Source organism: Lonchura striata, chromosome 1, assembly GCF_046129695.1.
Source record: "Lonchura striata isolate bLonStr1 chromosome 1, bLonStr1.mat, whole genome shotgun sequence".
In the NCBI taxonomy this organism is placed as follows: Eukaryota; Metazoa; Chordata; class Aves; order Passeriformes; family Estrildidae; genus Lonchura; species Lonchura striata.
This window is the reverse complement of record NC_134603.1, coordinates 117,750,218-117,771,509: the sequence shown is the minus strand read 5'-3', so window position 1 is coordinate 117,771,509 and position 21,292 is coordinate 117,750,218. Positions and strand designations below refer to the sequence as shown.

General features: G+C 39.7%; 1 protein-coding gene across 7 annotated transcripts in view; it reads left to right on the top strand.

Moving 5' to 3' along the window:
- The window catches only part of LRRC3B (leucine rich repeat containing 3B), a 44,038-nt gene extending 36,797 nt beyond the window's left edge, over positions 1-7,241 (top strand). For all 7 annotated transcript variants that reach the window (XM_021536541.2, XM_031503880.2, XM_031503878.2 and 4 more), the window contains one exon: positions 5,980-7,241. In XM_021536541.2, coding sequence (XP_021392216.1) covers positions 6,145-6,924 — 780 coding nt within the window. In that variant the 5' untranslated portion in view covers positions 5,980-6,144 and the 3' untranslated portion in view covers positions 6,925-7,241. The remainder of the gene's footprint in view (positions 1-5,979) is intronic.
- The last annotated feature ends 14,051 nt before the right edge of the window (positions 7,242-21,292 follow it).

Here is a 21,292-nt window from a genome sequence, read left to right as displayed (position 1 = left end):
GGAGATAAAGTATTATATGGCTTTTAATGACAAGGGGAAAAAAAAGAGGAGTACAAAGTCACAAAACACAGCTCTATGGTTGGGGTATATACGCAGGGGCTGGCGTGTGTGTGTGTTTTGTAAGAAGCAGACTGGCATTACAGGAAGCAGAACTTGTGGGAAACAATGTATTAGAAAGGGACATATTTTCTCTTTCAATGGTTAATTTGCTAAAACCGATGTAACCCAAAAATTCTCAATATGGCAAAGTTAAAACCTGTTTTAATAGAAAATACAAATTTAGATTTATCAATGAGCATCTTTTCTATAAACCAGCATGGTTGATGTCTTAAAGGAGGGAAAAATGTTATAATAATGTCAGGTCTCTATAAAGCATCTCAGTAATTTTCTGGAAGTTAATGATCTTTTTCAGTGCTCCATTTAATGGATTTTTAGTTACAAAATTTTAATATTTATTCAAAGTGCAAGTTTGCTTTAAAGATGTCTAAAAAAAGTGCCCTGTAGGAGTTTGTTTCCTGGACTTTTCTAATTCTGTGTCAAAATTCCAATGCTGGCATGCAAGAAAGTTGTTACTCTGAAGGATAGGACTTAGACCAGGCTTGAAAAGTTGATCACTTTTTCAGGGATCACTTGAGGGCTTACTGGGAGTTGGAGCTTATTTTGAAGGCAGTAGCACTGCCCACAGAAATAGGAGCTGTCTCTAGATTCATGTGTGAGCTGTGTGGGCTGCAAGGGAGGATGGGAGGCACCCTGATATGAGCAGTACATCTCTGATGTGGGGGGCCTGCAGTTGTTCGTGGTACCTTCAGTATTTACTGAGGATGCAGTGATGTTGTGGATTCTGTGATCCCAAGGAGTGTGGAGCTCTGCAGTGCCATTTGGGATCCATTTTCAGATGAGGGCTTCTCTAGGCACTGTGCCTAAAGCTAGTAGCAAAGTCACTTAAACTTTACGGCTGTATATCCTTGGAAGTATGGTAAGCCTAGGCAGGTGAATTGTGCATCAGTCCCTATGATACACATTCTTAGGAAGCTGGATTGTACATAATTTTTTTCCAATTTTTCTGGTGGTTGAAAGTGACAGACCAGACAGATTGAGTACAGTCATGATGCAGCCAACAGCTCACCCCCTGTGGTTGAACCATTGGCTTCTTCCCTGTTCTGATCTTGCCTGGTCGTTTGAGCACATCAGCTACAGTAACAAGAAATTCCTTTCTAATCATGGAGCCTTCAGTAACCTTAAGTACGAACTTTGTGTGCAGTTCTGAGCATTAGTAGTTAGCTGCGACCCCTTTGACATTGCTGGAGTAATAGATGCAAATCTTTTCCATCAGTGGGTCCAGCTTTTAAGAGAGAGCAGAGAGCTGCTGCTTATTCTTCCCATCACTGTTTGACAAGCAGGTAAAATAAGTGAGGGTAGTGTGTGAGTCTGGGAGCTCTTGTGTTGGCATGTACCTGTGTGATCCTGTTCTTCAGACTCAATTTGTGGCCCTTGATCTGTGATTTAACAGGAATCTTTCCATAAAAACATTTATACTAAATACATTAGGTCATGGTTTTGTCTTTATGTGTGAGATCTTGCTTGATGAAGAGCTGTCAGGAGAAGGGTAACAGTCTTGATTTTTCCTCCAAAATAATGTTTTAGAGTTCACCTGACACTGAGAATTCAGGTGAAATTCCAAGTAGAAGTGTTGTCCTACTGGAATCAACTTGATCAAAGATATTTTAATGTCACAGGTAATTTTTGTAGCGCTAGGAAGTAATTTTGGAAGGACCCTACTGCAAATGTAGATACACAATGCATGGAGAGGCCATCTGCTGAACAAATAGGGAGTAAATCCTTCTCTTGCATCTGAAAGATACAAATTTGCAGGAAGAGTGTCATCAACAAGTGGCTCCACTGATTTCACCTGAGGGTTTAGGGGATTGTGTGTGCGGGTGTGTTCAACATACTGTAGGCAGAATACCACTCAAGGTTGGTGTAGTCTCTGCTTTTGAGTCCTCTGAGAGCAGTGGCTGGCTCTCAAGTGCAAGGATTTGGTATCTGCTCCATTCTCTTTTATGGAGGCAGGGGATGTGTGAGTACTTGGGGCATGACCAAAGCTGCCATGTGGACTCTGAAAGTCTCACACTGCAGCAAAAACCCCTTCCCCTAGTCAGACATCTTTAACTAAACATTTATGATGGATTGTCTTTTTATGCATCTTTTGTTGTCTTAGTATTGCCCTAAACATCAAAGCATCTCATTTTTTGGCTTTCTGTGTGATGGTTATAGGATTCCTATCCTCCTATATCTTTTTTTGAAGACAAAACAGGATAAATTAATATTGCAGGCAGTCTTGTCCTGGACTTTCTGTATGACTTGCTTGAGTCTGTGGAGCCTTTCTCCATGTCAGTAGTTGGAGGCACTAATGCATCCTCACATCACTAGTTTCTTGTGGGGAGAAGTCATTATTCAATTAGATAATTTAGTAGTGTTGCATTCAGGAGCTAAAATACAGTCTCTGCACCTTGTTTGCAGTAAAGACAAATACTTTGCACCTGAAGCTCAGTAGAATTCTCACTGTGTATTAAAAGCAATGTGCTTTCCCTGAGGATTTCAGGATTTGTACATTTTCCTACATCATTGGATGTAGGCAGAGTGAATGGTCTTGGGGGAGCTTGAGAAGAGGAAGCTTTGGAAAACTGTTTAAATTGCAAGACTGTAAAGAACTCTTCTGTGCAGTCTTTTGTCTGTAGTATTATTCCCCTGCAACATTTGACTTGGTATTAGGTATTCTGTGTTTGTACTTGTATTTTAGAAATGTGCACAAAAAGCCTTTTCATACCACAGTGCTGCAAGTGCTCCTGGTATTGCTGTCATTTCCCTTTGCCTTCATTCACTTTTTAATTTCTTTTTTTTTTTCTTGCTATATTTGCAGATTTATAATTAATTCACATATTTTAATTCTGTGTCTTTCATCCTTTTGTCTGTAGTCATTACTGTTTCTTCTAGTATATCTCTATTGTGTTTGTTCCAGCTCTGACACCTTCTTAATTTATTGTGTTCCAGGCAAGAGGAAATTAGATATAGCTCAAGAAGCCACAGATCTTCCTTACTGGCATTAGAAATGTGTGAATCCTAGTTTTCTTTTCTTTTCTTGCAGTCACTGTAAGTAAAGAAAGTTCTTGCTCTAAGTTTATTGTTGAAGCCTAAACCTCAGATATCCCTTCAATCGTATATTCTGGAGCAAACAAAGCTCTGTTTACCCTGACTGATGCTCAGTCCCATTGTGTTTCTTCTGGTTAATTTACTGGGAATTTGCTGAGCTTTGCTCTTACTCAGACAAGTTTTGTTGAGTGGGTTGTTAATTGCAGGTTTAAACTTGTATTTGCTCTATCTAACAAAACATTGCGAGTTCTTTCCTCTCTATATTAATTCACTTAGGCCTTTAGAAGAGGCACTGCTTCATTAAACACTATCCTGTTTAGTCTGTAATGACTCTACTTCTTCCACTCTAAACACATTAATACATTAAATAGTTTCATTTGTCTTCAGTGGGATGAGGATGTTCTACAAAGGGGCTTGGGGCCTTTTTGATACATGCTCTTTAGTGGTGTAACAGTGCTGTGGAGAACTCAGCAGAGTATACACTGTATTTCCAGGCTGACTGGGGTTTTTTTAGCCTGTAATGAAGCAAATTTGATATGCACTTGTCACATTCTGATAAGAACAGGATAATTTTTGTGCTTCTATAAAATGAAGCACCCAAGACTACTTCAGGTCTTTGCTCTTTCCCCCCAGTCTCTTGCTGCAGTAGAGCTCCAGTGCCACTGGTGGGAAGCCACTGTGTACAAGTAGTAGGTGATGAGATGATGCTCCTTTTGTGGTGATGAGCTGGAACACTCATCTGCTCTTCTGGTGCAGCAGCACAGTAGTGAGACACAAGAACATGAAGGGAAAAGAAAATAGGTGGCTGTTTTTCCAGGGGACTGGCTGTCCTGCCACAACACCCAGGGCTGTTGCAGGGAGCAGCAGATTGCCAGCTCCGAGTGCCAGCTGCCAGCTCCAGCTTGGCCTCGGAATGGGCTGCGCATTTCAGCAAGTACTTAGCGCTTTTGGGCACGCTGGGAAAAAACCAACTTCTGGAGCTTACCTCCTCCAGTAGCAGATTTCTGGCTGGTCTGAAGAGCAGGCACTGCAGTGACCAAAGAGCCAAAGGGAAAAATGGGAAGGATGCATGCACCCACTGCAACAGGGTTCTTTCATGTAAACCCTGTTTGTTCCATAGAGGTTATGAAGGGTTTCATTGACTTGGGAAGTGCTACCTCACCTCTCTTTCCTCAGAGGGAGCTTTTCATGCTCTGCTTAGTTTCCTTCTAAGCAGTTTCACGTTTCCAGGGTTAACTTCACAATTTCTCATTTCTAATAATTATATTTCTTTTTAATTTTAGAGTAAAAATTTTATGGAATCCAAGTGTAAGCTTTCCGTTTAGGTTCTTGGGCAATTACTGATTTAAACAATAGGTAAGCTGAAGATTAATGGCAATACACTACTCTCTCCAGTAGTTGCAGTGAGAGTATGCTGAGTTTGTGTGAGCATTCCCAAGCCATGGAGTAACCACAAGTAATGTACATGCTGTTAAGATTGGTTTGGATTATTTTATTTTTCTTGTGGGTTACTGACATACTGAGCCTGAGCAGAAAGGGTTAAATAGAACTTGAGCTATGGGTTTGAAATTATGCTTGACACATCTGATCCGTATTACTGCAGTGTGTCAGCAACTGCAGTTGGTATGTCAGTTTTGCAAGTAAAAAAGTGATTGCAATGCAATTTCTTCTTTTTCATGTAAAATCACACATATCCTTCGTGCAGGGATTTTCTTGTTCAGTGGGCTACAGTATGGATTTAGAAAAAAACATAATTCATTTATATGTAAATGCAACCTGAAGGCTACACATATCTGAGCTGCTACAAAGACAGAGAGCATGTACATGAAAACAAATGGACCTGTTGTTAGAAATTCATAGTTTACCTTAATAGGGGTGGTGGTGGAGGGGAAGGATTGTCTTTGAAACCATATAGGTCAGCATTTCAGACTTCTGTATTTGTATTCCAGTTAAAGGAGAAAATGGAAAAGCTTCTGGATATTTGCTATTTTAAAGCCAGCTTGAGGGGGGAGAAGCAAGAAACAGTATTTTCATATGTCCTATTAGCAAATTACATTCTATGAATAAGATTTTTTAATGTTTGGCTTGTATATAGGTTTTGTGAGTTTTATTTGTTTTGGAGGGTGGGATATGGGAATTTTTGGCAATTGTTCCGTTTCTTTTTGTTACATGAAAAGAAATTTTAAAAAAAACCCTGGAAGTAGAAATTATGTCTGTAGGTCTCACAAAATGCTGGGAGGTACAAGAAATCCAGCATTCTAAAGCAAAAGAGAAGGAGGGGGAGACAAACAAGGAGATGGTGGGTGATTTTGGTGTCTTGCAGCAGCCTTTACTTTACCTGATTTTTGTTCCTTGATACAGTAAAAATATTTCCTTGCTGAAGTACTCGGATTTGGACTTACAATAGCATAAATTATTTTGAGATAAGTTCACATTAACAACCACAAATTCCTTACTTATCCTGTCATTGTTGCTGGAGATACAAGTCTTAGCTCCTATCGATGCATCTTCTACTTCAGCAAGGGAAAATGCAATTTAGTTTTATAGCTATTTTAGAAGAGTCTGTGATAAAAGCAAACCAGTGCCTTACCTAATAAGTATTAAAGACCAAACCTGTGCAATTTGCAGTAAGTGTAGTCTATACTCCTAAAAATGTCCTGGGGATTTATGCACTAAACTCAGATTAATGCTAATAGGAGTTACCTAAGATAATAAATAATTTCTTTAGTGTGGCATTTCCCTTTAACATCTTATTATTTCTATTTTTTAATGAAAACAAAGTTAGAATTGGAGTTTGTGGTATAAAGAACCTTTTTTTCTTCTTTGTAGGCATGCTTCTAAGAAACATATTGACCATGAGGAAGCCCATGTGCTAGTAACCAGTTTTTACTAATCCCGCCGAAGAAAATGAAGCCACGTTTCAGCTTTGCCAATCCTTTTCCCACCCTGTTGGCTGAATGAGAAATGGTCGTGTGATTATGCTGACAGCCCAGCATGCATTTGGTAGACCTGTGGTTAACTCGTTCCCTCTCCATGTGTCTGCTCTTACAAAGTTTTGTCCTCATGATACTGTGCTTTCATTCTGCCAGTATGTGCCCAAAAGGCTGCCTCTGTTCCCACTCTGGAGGTCTCAATGTCAGCTGTAGCAATGCAAACCTCAAGGAAATACCCAGAGATCTTCCCCCAGAAACAGTCTTACTTTATTTGGACTCCAATCAGATAACATCTATCCCCAACGAAATTTTTAAGGACTTGCACCAATTGAGAGTCCTCAATTTATCAAAAAATGGGATTGAGTTTATCGATGAACATGCCTTTAAAGGGGTGGCAGAAACCTTGCAGACTCTGGATTTGTCCGACAACCGGATTAAAAGCGTGCACAAAAACGCTTTCAACAACCTGAAGGCCAGGGCCAGAATTGCCAACAACCCCTGGCACTGTGACTGCACGCTGCAGCAGGTGCTGCGGAGCATGGCCTCCAACCACGAGACTGCCAACAACGTCATCTGCAAGACCTCTGTGCTGGACGAGCACGCGGGGAGACCCTTCCTCAACGCTGCCAACGACGCCGACCTCTGCAACCTCCCTAAAAAGACTACTGACTACGCCATGCTGGTCACCATGTTTGGCTGGTTCACCATGGTGATCTCCTACGTGGTTTATTACGTCCGACAGAACCAGGAGGATGCAAGGAGGCACCTTGAGTACTTGAAATCCCTGCCAAGCAGGCAAAAGAAACCAGATGAAGCCGATGACATTAGCACTGTGGTATAGTATTCTGAATGAAATGACTGCCTTTGTGATGGGAACTAGAGTTGGATGACACTAAAACCAGAGGTTTACTTCTAACATTCATTGTAAACATTAAGACTTTTGGGGCTTTTTTTCCTGTTTAACTGAATTACACCACTGTTGAGCTTTTTAACAGAAAGTTTTGTCCGGGTGGTAAACTTCAATTATTTCTCTGGTGGTATCCTAAAGCAAGTGAATTAATATGTAAACATTAGTTTAGACCCATTCCACTATTTAATAACGAAATTTATTTTTTTAATTTAAAAACCAAATAAAAGCTTAAATTTGAACCATGTAAAGCAGAGTAATTTATTGCTCAGAAGCCTGTCCAGTCCAGAGCACTCTTGGCTTGTTCAGTGCTCATGAGGTAGAAGAGAGGAGTGATGATGAAGTGGGCTGTGAGAGGTCCAGGATTCGAGAGTCCCCAAAGGGCACATCTCACCCATGGGTGCAAGGTGAGCAGCTGGTGAATGGTAGCCCATTTTGTGGGCTGCCTGCCACGGTGGGAAAGGGGCACAGTGTGGGCAGAGCAGAATGCCCTGATTCCGAGTGTAAGGGACTGATGCTTGCTTAACCTCTCGGAGGGCATTTCGGCAGTGCTGGGGAGGAGGCAGCCTTGAGGAGCTGCACCTCAGGACATCGAAGAGAGGTAAGCCAGGGGCATGTCGTGGTTTTCATCTTACACCTTACTGCCTTGCATGAGCTTCAGGCAGGTGACGTCAGCACTGGGGAGTGCAGTGAGAAGGCAACAGCAGGCTTAATATGATGGTCAAACTAGAGTACCAGTACTGATAATTAAAAAAAAAAAAAGCTGGTGGGTTTAAGCTGTATATTAGTTCATAAGTAAATGTGACTTCTATTTTTTATGGAGCAGCCTTTTTAAAAATTGAAGAAAATAAATGAAATAAATGAATCTATAGGGTAGGCATACTCTATTGTGTGTTCTAATATAACCTATATCTATGTTTTTTTATGATTTTGTGGCTAAACGTTTGGGAAAATAGAAAGTCCACATGCAGTTAAACTCAGTCTTGCATATGAAATGGATATTTTAAACCTCTGCTGTCTTTATAAACACAGTGTTTTTCTCTTTTCATAGATAAAATTTTCAAAGGGAACAAATCCACAAGAACATATTCTTCTTGTCCTTTATTACCATAATAAAATGATGCTTGTCTCTGGGTTTCTAGATCCACTCTAATTGACACTGGAATATATATTACAGAAGGGTGGAATTAAAAGTGTATAAAACACTGCTTTGCAAGAGTAAGTGTTAAAGGTCAGCATTAAAAAATGTAAAAACCCTCCAGAGTAATCTCTCTGATTAGGTTATCTATTATTTCTGTTACAGTTTGTTACAAGGGCAGAAGCTTGTTTATCTTAATTTTTTTTCAGAACACTGTTAAAATAATAACTAAAACTTGTTTCAAAGCAAGTGACAGAATAGGAAAAAAAAAGGGGCATAGAGTCAACTTTTTATGTCATCTTTGCACTTTTTTGTCATCTTCATAGGGTGACTCCTTGTGACCGACTTACCCGTTTTCATACCTCCATGAGCAGTTTTTGGCAAATTAAGAGAATGTTAATGTTTATAAAGGGCACAGTCTATCCATAAAATATCCACTGTCCCTGCCCTGATATTTCTGTCCCTGCCACCAACTCCCTTAAGTAAAAATATTATTTTCTAAGAAGATGCTCTTGTTGATGACACATCCTCCTTAGTTAGCATTTTATGCTTTCCTGTTTCCAAGCTCTATCTACCTAAGCCCCCCAAACTCTGTGTGGCCTCCTGCAGGACCCAAAAGTAGTTGGATTAGATACACAGGTGAGTCTGAAGAGAGCAGATAAAATGTTATACTGTAGTGGCAATGTAACAAACTCTACTGAACAGGACATGTAGTGTCTCTGTGTAGGCTGAGCAAAATTACTTCCTGATGTAATTCCCCTAATTTCTCTAAAATTTCCTTCAGAGTTAAATTGGTCTCATTTCTGTTACTGTGTTCCCCAAGCAATATTTAGGATCCCATTTAAAATGCTACAGTGGGAAAAACAGAGGTAACTAGCTAAAATATTACTCTAAGCTAGAGGTCCTAACAATCAGGAATTTGTTTATTCACAGCTGAATGCAGGAATTTCTTCACAAAATTTGGATAGAATTATTCAAACAACATTTAAGAAATCCTAGTCAGCCTTGAAACACTTTAAAAACACTTGGCAGGTTTTATATATTTAATTCCAAGCAACATTTTCAAAAATAACCCCTCTTCCCAAAACTGACTAAGAAAAAATATAAATAAGTTATCTTCAGGTTTTCTGTTTTTTTTCTTTATTACTTGATCCATGAGACAGGATCTGGTATGGTTTTTCCCTAGCGGAACTTCTGGCTTTCCAACTTTAAATTCTGACCCAAGCAAATTTAAACAAAATTAAGCATTACTCTGTAGAAATGCTTTGGAGGGATGGTTTCAAGAAGATAAGAAGATAATTGTTTTTATTGTGTTTACTTCGCACCTTTCTTTCCAAAACTACTCTCTCTAGAAAAGCCCAGGTGCTGCCCTTTGAAGTCAATGGCACAAACATTTAGAATTTGATTAAAGTTAAACACTTCAAGGAGTTATTTTCATTTACAAAATAAGTTTTTCTGAGAAATGAGTTATTTGGTATATTTTTATCTATAATACCTTAGCATGTAAATGCAGATGAGAGGAAATTGATGTTTCCTTACTCACAGAAGATAGCATATGATAGAAAATAAGAAGGGATATATATAACACAGTGATTTTTTTTTTCTATTAAGATGATTCAGGAAAAGCAGAGCTGGGACTTAATAGCTTAAGTGTGATTAATTTCTCTATCCTGATTTTCTTACAGAAAACATCCATATTTTTGTTTCTAAATGGTAAAGGATAACTGTCAACATTTGTTTTTTCTTAAAACTAATGGTGATTTTTCTCTGCTAATTTTCTAGTGTTATGTTCTGTGGGTAAGGTCTGTGATAGTGCATTTGGTCTGTGTGTATTAAGGCTCTGTCTTTGTTTCTTTCATTATCAGTTTGATACACTATTAGATACAGATCTCTTCACTCTTAATTTACATTATATTTTTAAGTCTTTGGTAGCAAGATTTTGCACTGCAATTGTCATAAATTTTGGGTGTTGAGTATGAACAGAAAATGTGGTGATCCATGTTCTCGTCTTCCCAGGAAGAAAAGAAGAGAATAGAATTTTGGTTTACCAAATAGATGCCATGCAGAAAATCTACCACATTTGTTTTTAAGCTTGAAAGAGGAAAATAATAAACATTAGAAAGCAAAAAAAGGGAAGTAAACGGAGCAGCTGTAGGCTTAAGCAGTTGAAGGTGTCACGGAGTCTTGCAAGGTGTTTAAATATGCAGTGGGGACTCAGAGTGAATCTAAATCAATTTGTAAAAGTGTGTCACTCTACTTCTACACCTGGAAAAAGAGTTAAACAAGCTAAACGGGATCTGTTTTAAAAACAATCTTTAAACTTAGGAGGGAAATCTAAAGAAGAAAAATATCTTGGGTTACATGTACAGTCATAGTATGAGCAAAACAAATAGGAACATTTTTCCTAAGCAAGTGAGAAACAGGAGTCCAACTAAAGCAAGAGACAAGAGTTCATTGGGTATTAAGGGAATACTGTGAATAGGTAGGGCAAATGTTTTGAAAGAAAGTAGGCTAGCATTTGAGAAGAGGAAAAAGTCACCTATCAGTTACTGGTTAAAAAATAAGAAACAAAAGAAGAATTTATCTGTTGACGTGAAGGAGAATGGTTACTGAAATTTCTGAGTTGTCCCATGGAAATCAGAATGGGAGCAATGCTGTACAGTGTATTCCTGGAGAAGGGAGTTGATAATGAGCTGATAACATTTGTGGGTTATAAACAGTTATGGAGGGCAGTCCAGCCTACAGCTAACTGTGAAGAAATACAGAAGGGTCTCACATTTCTAAGTTGGCAAATGATGATACAAAGAAGATTAGATTTTGTGTGAATAATTATAAAGTACTGCAGATGGCACATCTGAACATGAGGATATTCTCTAAATTGGCTGTAATCAAATGGAAAAAACATCTTGGAGGCACAGTGGGAAGCTCTTCAATGACAAACACCAGAAATTATTAGGAGGGAAAAAAATCAAACGGCGTAGTGGCATGGCATAAACCACTGAATAAAATCTGTGATGAACATGCATCTGAAGCATTTCAGTTCTCCTCTTCAAGAAAAAATTAACTTACTTCTGAAATACTGACTATGTAGAGAAAGATAATAAGATAATCAAGGATATCAAGTTGTTTCCATAGGAGAAGACATCTAACATCCCTGGTCATGGAGGTGAGATAACATTAGAACTCACTGTAGTAACTGGAGTAGTAAACAAAAGAGAAATTCAGAAGCTCTGATCTCTGTTTCTTGCAACAGAAAACATCAGTCTGGTTAGACAATATCAGGTAATGGATGCTGGGGTTTTTTTAAACATTTTTTTAGAGAGCATGCATTTAAATGAAGTACAGGTTACTGGAGAAGAAAACATATTCAAAGGTAGGACTCCACAAAATCTTGGAAGTCAAGGTTGTTAACCATGCTAACATTATATAGATACCATTCTCAACAAGGAAAGTCCCTGCTCATCCCAGGAAGCAAGGATGGTTTCCCTAGGATAAGCTTATAGGTTTGTGCTTCTCTGACTCTCTGAGACACTGTTGTGGGTGTTTGTTGAGGAAGGGAAGGTGGGCTTGATTTGTATGGCACTGGTGCTCTCATGTGTAGTGGGATGCAAATCAAGTTGCCTCCCTGAGAGGCAGGAGAGGGTATCTGTAGTGCAGACAAGAAGATTTCCCATGCATGGGCTGGGAATGAAGTCCAGGAAAAGCAAAATCCCACTTAAGTGTTGGTGTCTTGCAGCACTAACTGCTGAACAAGGTGCTGAGTGCTGTGTTAACTAAAGGAGAGACAGCTTTCCACTGGGGATCTGTGGAAAAATTAATTCAAACCTCGATTGACATATCAAGGCAAATTGATACTACTCTTACAGCTCATGGACCTGGTGGTCCATCTAGAAAGGACGGGAATTTTTCTGCAGGTTCTTCATTAAAACAAGGTTGAGGACTTGATTTTCACAAATAAATCCCTTCAAGTGAAAACTGGTGTGATGAATTCTTGCAAGTACTTCAACAGTGCCACTTATGGCAGGGAAAAGCGTGTAAGCTTTGCTTTTGTTTTGCTGGAGTAAATCTGAGGAGCAAAAGTCACTGACAAGAATCGGACACCATGTTTACGTGGCATGCCATAACAATATGTGAAAGAGGTGTTTTTTGCATGCCAGTGCATCCATGGGTATGTACATGTGCAGGGCATTCATACGCTTCTCAAGTTCAGTCATATTTCCCTGTGGTTAGTCATGTGCATGACTGTGTCAGCTGTACATACACATGCAGATAAAAAGGGTCTCCTTTGGATGCTTTCATTTGCCCTATTTAATCATGAATAGGGTTGCTTTGTTGCTTCAAAGCCATGATTCATACTGCATTTAAGCCAAGTACACCTCGATCCTCAGCCTTTCACAATGCTCCCTGATCCCAGTACCAGCTACACAGAATGTGGAAGAAAATGAGGCGACACTGGTACACCTCATCCTCTTTCTGAGATCCTTAGTCACATCCATTGGCTACCATATCGAGCTTTACAGACCTTTGTGAACAACCTTTTCGTTTTCCACCTGGCTCAGAAAGCAATACAACTTCCTAGAAAGCACAATATTTAGGTGAATGATGCAATGCCTTCTAGCTCATAAGGAGCAGCCCCATTTGTGAAAATCGGGCAGTAAAAGTGCAGCTCATGTTCCTGGATCAGTTCTCCTCTTCTGCACTTGTAAACGAGTAGGTTCTTGGCATTACAAGTGTGTTTGGCTGTGTTTTTCTCCTAGGAGATAGTTATAGCCCTTGAAGGAAATTCCTTGAGATGGCTGTGGGCCTGAATGCAGCTGCTAGTTCCAAAAGAAACGCCAGAATGAAAAATGAGATGGTTTTAAGATTTCCCTACTGTAAGGAAACTTGAGAAGCAGTTGTTTTTGGGAAATCAAACATCTGTATTATTCCTAATGTGGTTTTGAGGTTTTAAAAGCACATTGTGAACATCCTGCTGCTTTGGTGGGGCAGTCTGCAAGCAGATTTCATAACAGCAGCAATCTCCATAGCCTCTTAGGGGCAGATTAAACTGGACATTGAGGAGAAAAAATGCCAAAACCAAACCAACATGACGAAAGCGCTTACAATAACAACAAAACCCAGATAAGCAAAAAAACCAACCAAACAAGAAGCCCATATGTTAAGCTGTCTGTTTAGGGATCTTCATCCTTCACAATTATTAGTCACTGCCTTATAATGAAAGAGTTTGTGATCTCTTGAATTTTTCACAGCTCCATTTTAATTTGGAGCTAAAAAATAGGTCTGTTTAAAAACATCTGCCATAACACTGGTAGTGTATGAGCTGACACTATTTAAATGGAGATTGAAGTTGAATGTATTAGCTAAATCTTGTCTGCATGGAGGTCTGTTTCTATGCCTATCTGCACATGTGTAAAAAAACCTTTAGGTATATATTAGAAAAATACACATTTTCTGTACATAGGTGTGGTTATAAAATCATGCTCTTTCAGATATGCTTTGGAAGTTTTTTAATATATAAAAGCAAGGAAAAAAATTTGAAGGAAAAATGGACCCCAGAACTTTCAGGTTGCTTTCAGACATCAAAGCAGGACAAAAAGAGAAAAAAAAGCCCTAACAAAACCTATTATTTTTTCTTCCTTTGAGGATTAACTTTGTTCTCAATGCTGCATTTCATGGTTTACCAATTTTTATTTCTGTACCTAAGCCAGATTAGCATTCACTTTCAGCAAAGTCTCTTATAAATGGAGCTCTTAGCCACAGAGAATATTGAAATGTATCATGTTGTCTGAAAAAAAACCTGTGACTGCAACAAATAAGCCCTCTAGACAGTATCTCTATACCCTGTTAATTAAATTTAGTGGCAAAGGAAAGGAGTTGTTGAATTGAGGTAATACTAGAGAGATTTCTGGTTCTTGAGTAGATGCCGGCTTTTATGTTCTTAATGTGACTGTGTATGGGGCAACCAACACACCTTTTCACTATTCTGCTTCAGAAGCTCTGGGTCTGGTTGCTGTTACAGGTCACAAAACCCACTGTCTCTGTCTTCGCATGGTCCTTAAGGACAAGGGCTTTGGGGAACGCTGTATCTGGAAATGCCACCCTGAGAGCAGTTGCTCAGAGTCTCACCTCAGCACTGCCAGCTGTCTTGGTTTAGGCCACTTGTAAAAGGTGTTTGGATGAGATCTGTGAACCCTCTTCCTGTTGAAGGGACTTGCTTACCACTAGTAGCAGATACATCACAGGTCAGGATCCCAGAGACTTCATCCTTTGAAACCACGGGAAGCATGCTTTCCTTCAGAATGATACAAATTATTTCTGGTACATCAAACTTTCCAGTACTATAAAGTGTAAAACACCAGCACAGCCTGTTTGATTTTCAAGACAAGGGTGTCTAACAACATTGCAGCTGTACTCAAACTAAAATATTTTGCCTTGTCTTTAGTCTTTTGTTGTTTACATTTGTGGTTGAATAAACTTCATGGCTCTTCAGATTGAATCTTCAAGCAAGCTTGTTTTCACTTATCAGAAACAATTTCCAATTGCTATTAATGGTAAACCTCACTGGGAAATGTATTCACAGGTCAGCAGAGATTTATTATTTTCTCATGCGTTTTGCAAGACTCATGAACTTATTAATATATTAGGGGTTTTTATGAAGTAAATGAGATATGTATGCACAAGTTTTTTTAAAAACAGAGCTAATCAAGAAATAGATTAAGTGAAATACACTGAGTCCATTCTGAAGTTCTGAAGTAGAAAAGGACAATCTGTTTAGAAGAGCTGGGTAAGGTAGAAAGGTATTCCTTCAAACAACAAGCTCTGAAGTACATAGAAACATCTTTTTCTTTTCAAGAGTTGTGGCAACACTGAAACTATAGTTGCAGGATAGTAGATGTAAATTGCAATGCTGAAAATAACTTAGATAATTAAAGAAAAATCATTTCTCTGTTTGGTTCTTACCCTGTGTAATGTACCAAAATTCCTGGCTGAACTTGGAAAGTTGTGCTTTCTTAGTTAGCAAGCTTTCTTCCTAAGTTCAGGAATGTACTTTGGACTGTATGTGAGAATGAAGTTTTGATACTGCCTTCAGTGGGATCAGCATTTCTGCAATAAATGTGTTATTGATTCAGGGTGAACTGAGCCACCATAGTAGCAATTGCTTTTGTGCTTTTGACAGGGTTAATTTGGGTTTAACAAACAATAACATCACACAACTCTGCAGTGGTGCACCCTCAGACTTCTAGCATGACAATGGGAATTATCCTTTCCTTATCCTGGTGGTAGATAGCCATGACAATTACCTTGATTTTTTTATTGTCTACATGACATAAGACACGTAGTGTCTTTTTGTATTTGGCTCTGCATAGACCTCTGGAATCTCTTAAGTACGTGTGTATAAGGACAGGCTTTTAGAGTGAAGAAAAAGAAGTATGTAAGAGGGTTGACTACATGTAATTAGCTTCCAGTAATGGGTCACACTTCAGGCAGCCATCACCCACAAAGTTACTGTATAGCAAAATCACTGGAGTCAGCAGGCTTCTGGAAAATACCCACCATTATTGTTTAAATGCTTTTCTTCCAGTATTTTTCCACAATTATTTTTATTTCTGCAGCATTGTGTTCTCTCTGTGAGCACCACTGTGGAGGAGATTGTTTTGGGAGGAACGAGCTCTGAACTTCCAAGCTGTCCTGAGGGTGTGGAAAAAGGTCTTTCATGGAAACTACCTCAATTAAAAATATGACTGTACATAATCGTGGACCTGAGGAGACCTGACACACATTTCAAGCCTGGCCCCTGACTGCCTGAGTGAATAGATGCTATACTTAGCACAGAGAATAAATGGTTTGGGCTGAGAAGGGTGAGTCATTCAAAGCCAAGTTGCTTTTCCTGAAAGCACACAGAAATGCAATGATTAAATAGGCTTTACATTTGGAAAATCCTGCAGGCAAGTCTTTAATCAGTCTTGAAGTGCTTTTCCATGTGCTGCCAGTAGATTTGTTTTGACACAGCGTGGTGATGACTCTAGGTACGGCAGTCAGTTTTAGCTGCTAGAGGCGTATGGGTGACGACTGCTCACGTTACGTGAGCACAGTGTTGGGTGTCTGACGAGTGTGCTCCTTCTGCTGCAGGTGCTGGATTGAGCTCAACGGAGAACCAGCTTTTCCACACAAACTGAGAAGATGCCTGAGCTGCGTGGGCCGCCTGAATTCAGGGAGAGTGAGCAGATGGCACCCCTCACTGCAAGCCTGATGATGCTGTTCCTGATGAACTTGGTTTGAAACACTAGTTCTTATCCCTTGTGGAAAACCACAGTGGTTCATGATACATGGACCGCAGCTGTTCCAGCTTCCTGTTCCCATACATGTGTATGTGTGCACTTGTGTGGGTCCAGCAATATTTGTTTCAGCTAGGTCTTGCTGGTGGGAGAGCAGAATTTCTATGCTGGACATTGTGCGTTACAGATGATAATATTAAATGGCAACAATATCCCTGGGAAGCTCTCTGTGCACTTGTTGGAGAGTGGGTGGGAGAAGGTCAGAGGGTGTTTGCCATAATCATGTGCTATTGCAGTATTCATGTAAGTGGAGTTCTTGTTTATTCTATTTTCTGTTTTCTTACTGGCTTAATACTGGAGCCTCTTCTGTAAAAATGAAAGCATAATTAAATCATTACTTATCAGTAATGCCATAATGTTTCTGCCATAATGAAGAAGCGCTTAATTACTCTATGTTATATGTCACGTCAGAGCCTGTCACATTGTTTTTCTCTGGGAAATTTCCAAGGGAAAGAGTCAGCAAAGTTCTTGCTACATCCCTGACTGACTGCAGGGCACACAACTGAGTAAAACATGCCTTGTTCACCTGGCAGCTACACTCAGGAGGGTTCTCTGTGTCTGTCAGAGGCAAACTAGCTACTCGTCTCTCAAACATTGTGCATTTCCACATGTAAACTTCATTTCTTGTTCATCTTCATCTGGAGAAAAGATGTCATTCAGAGGAGAGAGTTGGAGGGTGATGAGAATCTGTGAGTTTCTGCTCCCAGGCAGAGAAGAGTGGCTGGAGTGGATGAAGCAGAACTTGATTTGAGGCAAGGGGTTACAGGAGTGCCTGGAAAAGTCAGTAAAACCCAGAAATTTGGTTATCTGTATATGGGAGAAGCCCTGAACTCTCTGCAGAGAGTGGAGGAGTAGGAGGCAGAAGCTGAGGAAAGATGCATACCTGGAGAGGATGCTCTGCATGGAGATTGCATTCATTCAGGCAGGTGCTGGGGTGGGAGGGGGACATGCAGGGAATTCCCCTGTTCAGTTGTCCCAACCCTTGCTGACACCATGCCTTGTTTTCCACCTCCCATAACACCATTGGTCCTGCTATCTTCTCCAGAAAGGCTCTCTAGGGGCAAAGCTGAGCTCAGAGAGGTATTAGGAGGTTTATGCTTCTGATGGTCAGTTACCCAGTCCTGCCTGGGCTGGCCAGAGTGTTTCTACCTGGACAGCTGGAGCTCCTGAAGCCTGGGTTGGCGGAAGGCATCCCACCACTGGCACTGCTCCTGCTGCAAGCCTGTTTCCCAATGAGTGGGGTGGGGGAGAAAAGGTTCCAGCCTCTCTGGGGGCTGCTGGGTTGATCTGCCTCTGCTATATTGCTAAACCACAGCTTCCTTCTTCAAGCTGATGCTTGGCTCTTTCCTGCCCAGTCTTCATCATCGGTTGAGGGGAAAAGATATTTTTATTTCTAGGAGGTGAATCATTAATAATGTCCATGCTCTGCTTTATCCCTGAAAGGTTTTTAAACCAGCTGCATGCCCCCTTTGAAACACAGGGAAGATGCAGTGTATATAATGAAGTGCATCCCTTGTATGCTTCTGTCTGTTTTGTATGTTTGGGGTTTTTTTTTTAATTTTTAAGCTGGGATAACACCTACGCTGCTGTAATGTCTTCCTGGGTGACATCCAAAAGTGTAGAGGGTCAGATCCTTACCTGCAGTAGTTTAATGTAATTCTATTAAAATCAAAGGAGCAGATCTCATTTATCATAGTAAAGGTCCTCTTGCAGAAAGTATTTTTAACTGCCAGCATCCTCACTGAGTGTGAGGGAAAGAAACCCATGGTAATTTTGGGGGAATATTTAGCCAGTCTACATTAAATGTTCTCCTATTTCATTGTGCCTAGGGATTCCTATCAGAAAAAAAGATGATGATAAAGGGAATGGTTTAGCACAAGTTTAATTCAACATTGACTTAAGCTGTCAGGGCTATGTAGATCAAGAAGAATAGCATTCAAATTATGACAGCTTCAAGGCTTTGTAGATAAGAGAATCCAATTTTAAATTAGGATCTTCACTGAATTTTGAAAAGATCATATCGTTTCATCGGTGCATAGAAGGACAAGAATCAGCATGAACTCTTCCACCTTAAAGGTAGGAGCGAACCTGTCTTTGTTTTAGCCCAAAGCTTGTAAAGGCCAGTATAACTTCTGTTCTTTTTCCTGGAATTATGTGGTACAATATTATTGTTGCAAAATTATTAGTATACTGAAAATGTTGTTGCTATACTGCAAGGACAGTAAAATAGACTTTGCTAAAAGCAAAATTTTTCTTCAGCTGACTGAAGACATGCCTCCCTCCCAGTTTAGAGGTATCTCCCTCACCCAACAAGATTTTTAAAAAATAAAGTTACTTTTAAAATATCAGTGTCAGGGTTTGTCTTAAGTTTAAAACTTTTAAGTCAGAGGTTTATTAAGGTTAGTGTTTATAATGCTAGGATTATGTCACTTGCTTATATGAGGAATTTATGGATAGTTTATAAGCAGGCATTCTGCATTTAAAAAAAACTTGTTTTGCAGGTTTATGTAACTAATTTTAGATACAGTGGTTGTCTCTCCATAAGAGCTTCATCATTGTCAAGGAAATGAGAATTTCTCAGGTCTATTATCACTCTTAATTCCATTAAATGCACTCAAGCACCATGAATGTAAACCCTTGTTCTCTGTTGCCAGCCTCTTCTAGGACCTCATCATTCTTAGATGGGAACAGATGGAATGCTGGTCTGCTGGGGTGCTTGATATCAACAAAAGCTGAGAAACTTCTGTTGAAATAGAAAACAATTGTTCAATTCTTAAACAAATATACCTAGGTGAGGCTCACCTGTGAAGGAAAGATTCTATGGAGCATGCAAACAGGAAACAGAAAACAGATTATTCACTTTTATTATTTCCCTCTTTCTTCTTTTTCACTTTTGACAATTAAGTCCTGCAAAATTTTACAGTGATTGGAGAAATAGAAAAGTAGTGAATTGCCACAGCCAAATGAGAGGATGTTTAATAAGAGAAAGGGTTTTTTTAAAGTCAGATTTTTCTTAGACTTTAATATTTTTTTCCAGTGGCTGATTAACTTCAGATAAAAGAGATTGTAAAGTCTGTAATATCAATTTTGGTTCATCATGAAGATGCAAGAACTCAAACATCTTTGATGCATCCTTTATTAAGCCATGGAAAGTGTGAAAGACTAAACTCTTTATCTTTCAAATTTATCTAAAGGAGATGAAAGCCAAGAAGGTTTTAGCTTTATCCTCTTCATCTGTCCTTGACCCAGCAGCTGTAATTTAGCCACCAAATGGATGGAGAAGACAAATTTCATATAAAATATGTATCTTCTCTCATGTCAGCTACAATGGAAGGAATATTTGGTGTAGAAATTTTAATTTCTTTTAATTTCCCAAAGTTTCAAACCAACCTGTGCAGCTCTAAGGAAACAGAAACTTAAAACTAAATTTGAAAATCCTCAAGCAAAAGTCTGATTGAGCTTATAAATCTGGCCTTGATGAGGAGACTTAAGTCTGGATTATTCAGATTGTTTTGGAAGTCAAGGTGATTAAAAATTTCTCTTAAGTAAGAAAGCATCCTTTAGCCTCTTCTTGATGAAGATGGAGATTGGAAATGCCTGTTTAGGAAGATGGTAAAAGCCAGAAATCAAAGCATCTTTCTTTAGTAAAACTAGTCCTTAATTTCAAAAGTGCAGGGCAGCCTGGGACAATAAAGACAAGCCCAGGACCCCGTCTTTTTGTCCTGAGCTGTGGTGCTCACAGATGCTGAGTGAGGGTCTGTGGGGATATTGCTACTGGTGGGGTGAGAATCAAGCAGATGGGAGCTCCTCTTTCTGCCTCTGCCTGGGGTGAGGGCAAGGTGTGGCTTAGCCAGTTTGGTGGGTTGTCAGCCTGGTCACCAGCAAGAGTTTGCACTGCTCCTGCCTCCACGCCTTGAACCTTCCCCACCATGCATGGACTGCTGTGGTGCTCACCCAGATCATCTCCCAAATGATCCCACTGGCGTGGGGATGTTTGTGGCAAGTGTTTCTTCCCTTACCACTTTGCTTTTTTCCTTCCTGTCAGTCACTGAAGGGAAGATTGAGTCCTCTGAGTCAATGCAGAACAGTGACATACCTCAGGAGGGACTAGGGGCTGGAGAGTAACCTGCAGATACATCCAAATCCAAGCTCTGCAGAACAGTTTGTCTTCCCCACTCGTGATTCCTGTAATGGGAGGAAGCGTGTTTACAAAAGGAGTCTCACGTTTTGAGAGTGCTGTTTTTGTACATGCAATGTGCTGTCTGTATCTTTTGCACACAGGGCAAGAGGGGCTCTGTCATTGCAAGAACAAAACCTAAAGAGCTCCTCTAAAACACATGCAGCTTGCTAGTAACCACTTCTAAAGAGAGGACATTGCTTTTATATTCTATTTTCTAAGACTATTGCCAGAGGAAAACTGCATTTACTTCATGTCTTGAATGAGGATGAAGGGCTCAGAGTATCCAGATTCTTGGTTACTCATTAGAACTAAAGGTCTTGATATCAGATATCATACCCTAATGGAGTATGAATTAATCATCTGGCTGTGAAAGTCTGACTTTAGAAATATGTGACATACTGAAGTGCTTCCACTTTTGCACATCAAATTCAGCATGAAGATCAATTTGTGCATCTGCAACCTCTTCAAAAGTAGCTGACAACAGAATGGCTTGTTTGCTGAGAGACAAACTTCTGTGGCTTGTTACATGATATGAAGTATCTGAGTTCACCTTTCTTGTTTTTGCAGCTATCCTAGGAAAAGGATAGCATTCTTGTTTTTGCTAGCTAGGAAAAGGGATTGGGGAAACGACAGGAAACCTTGAGACAG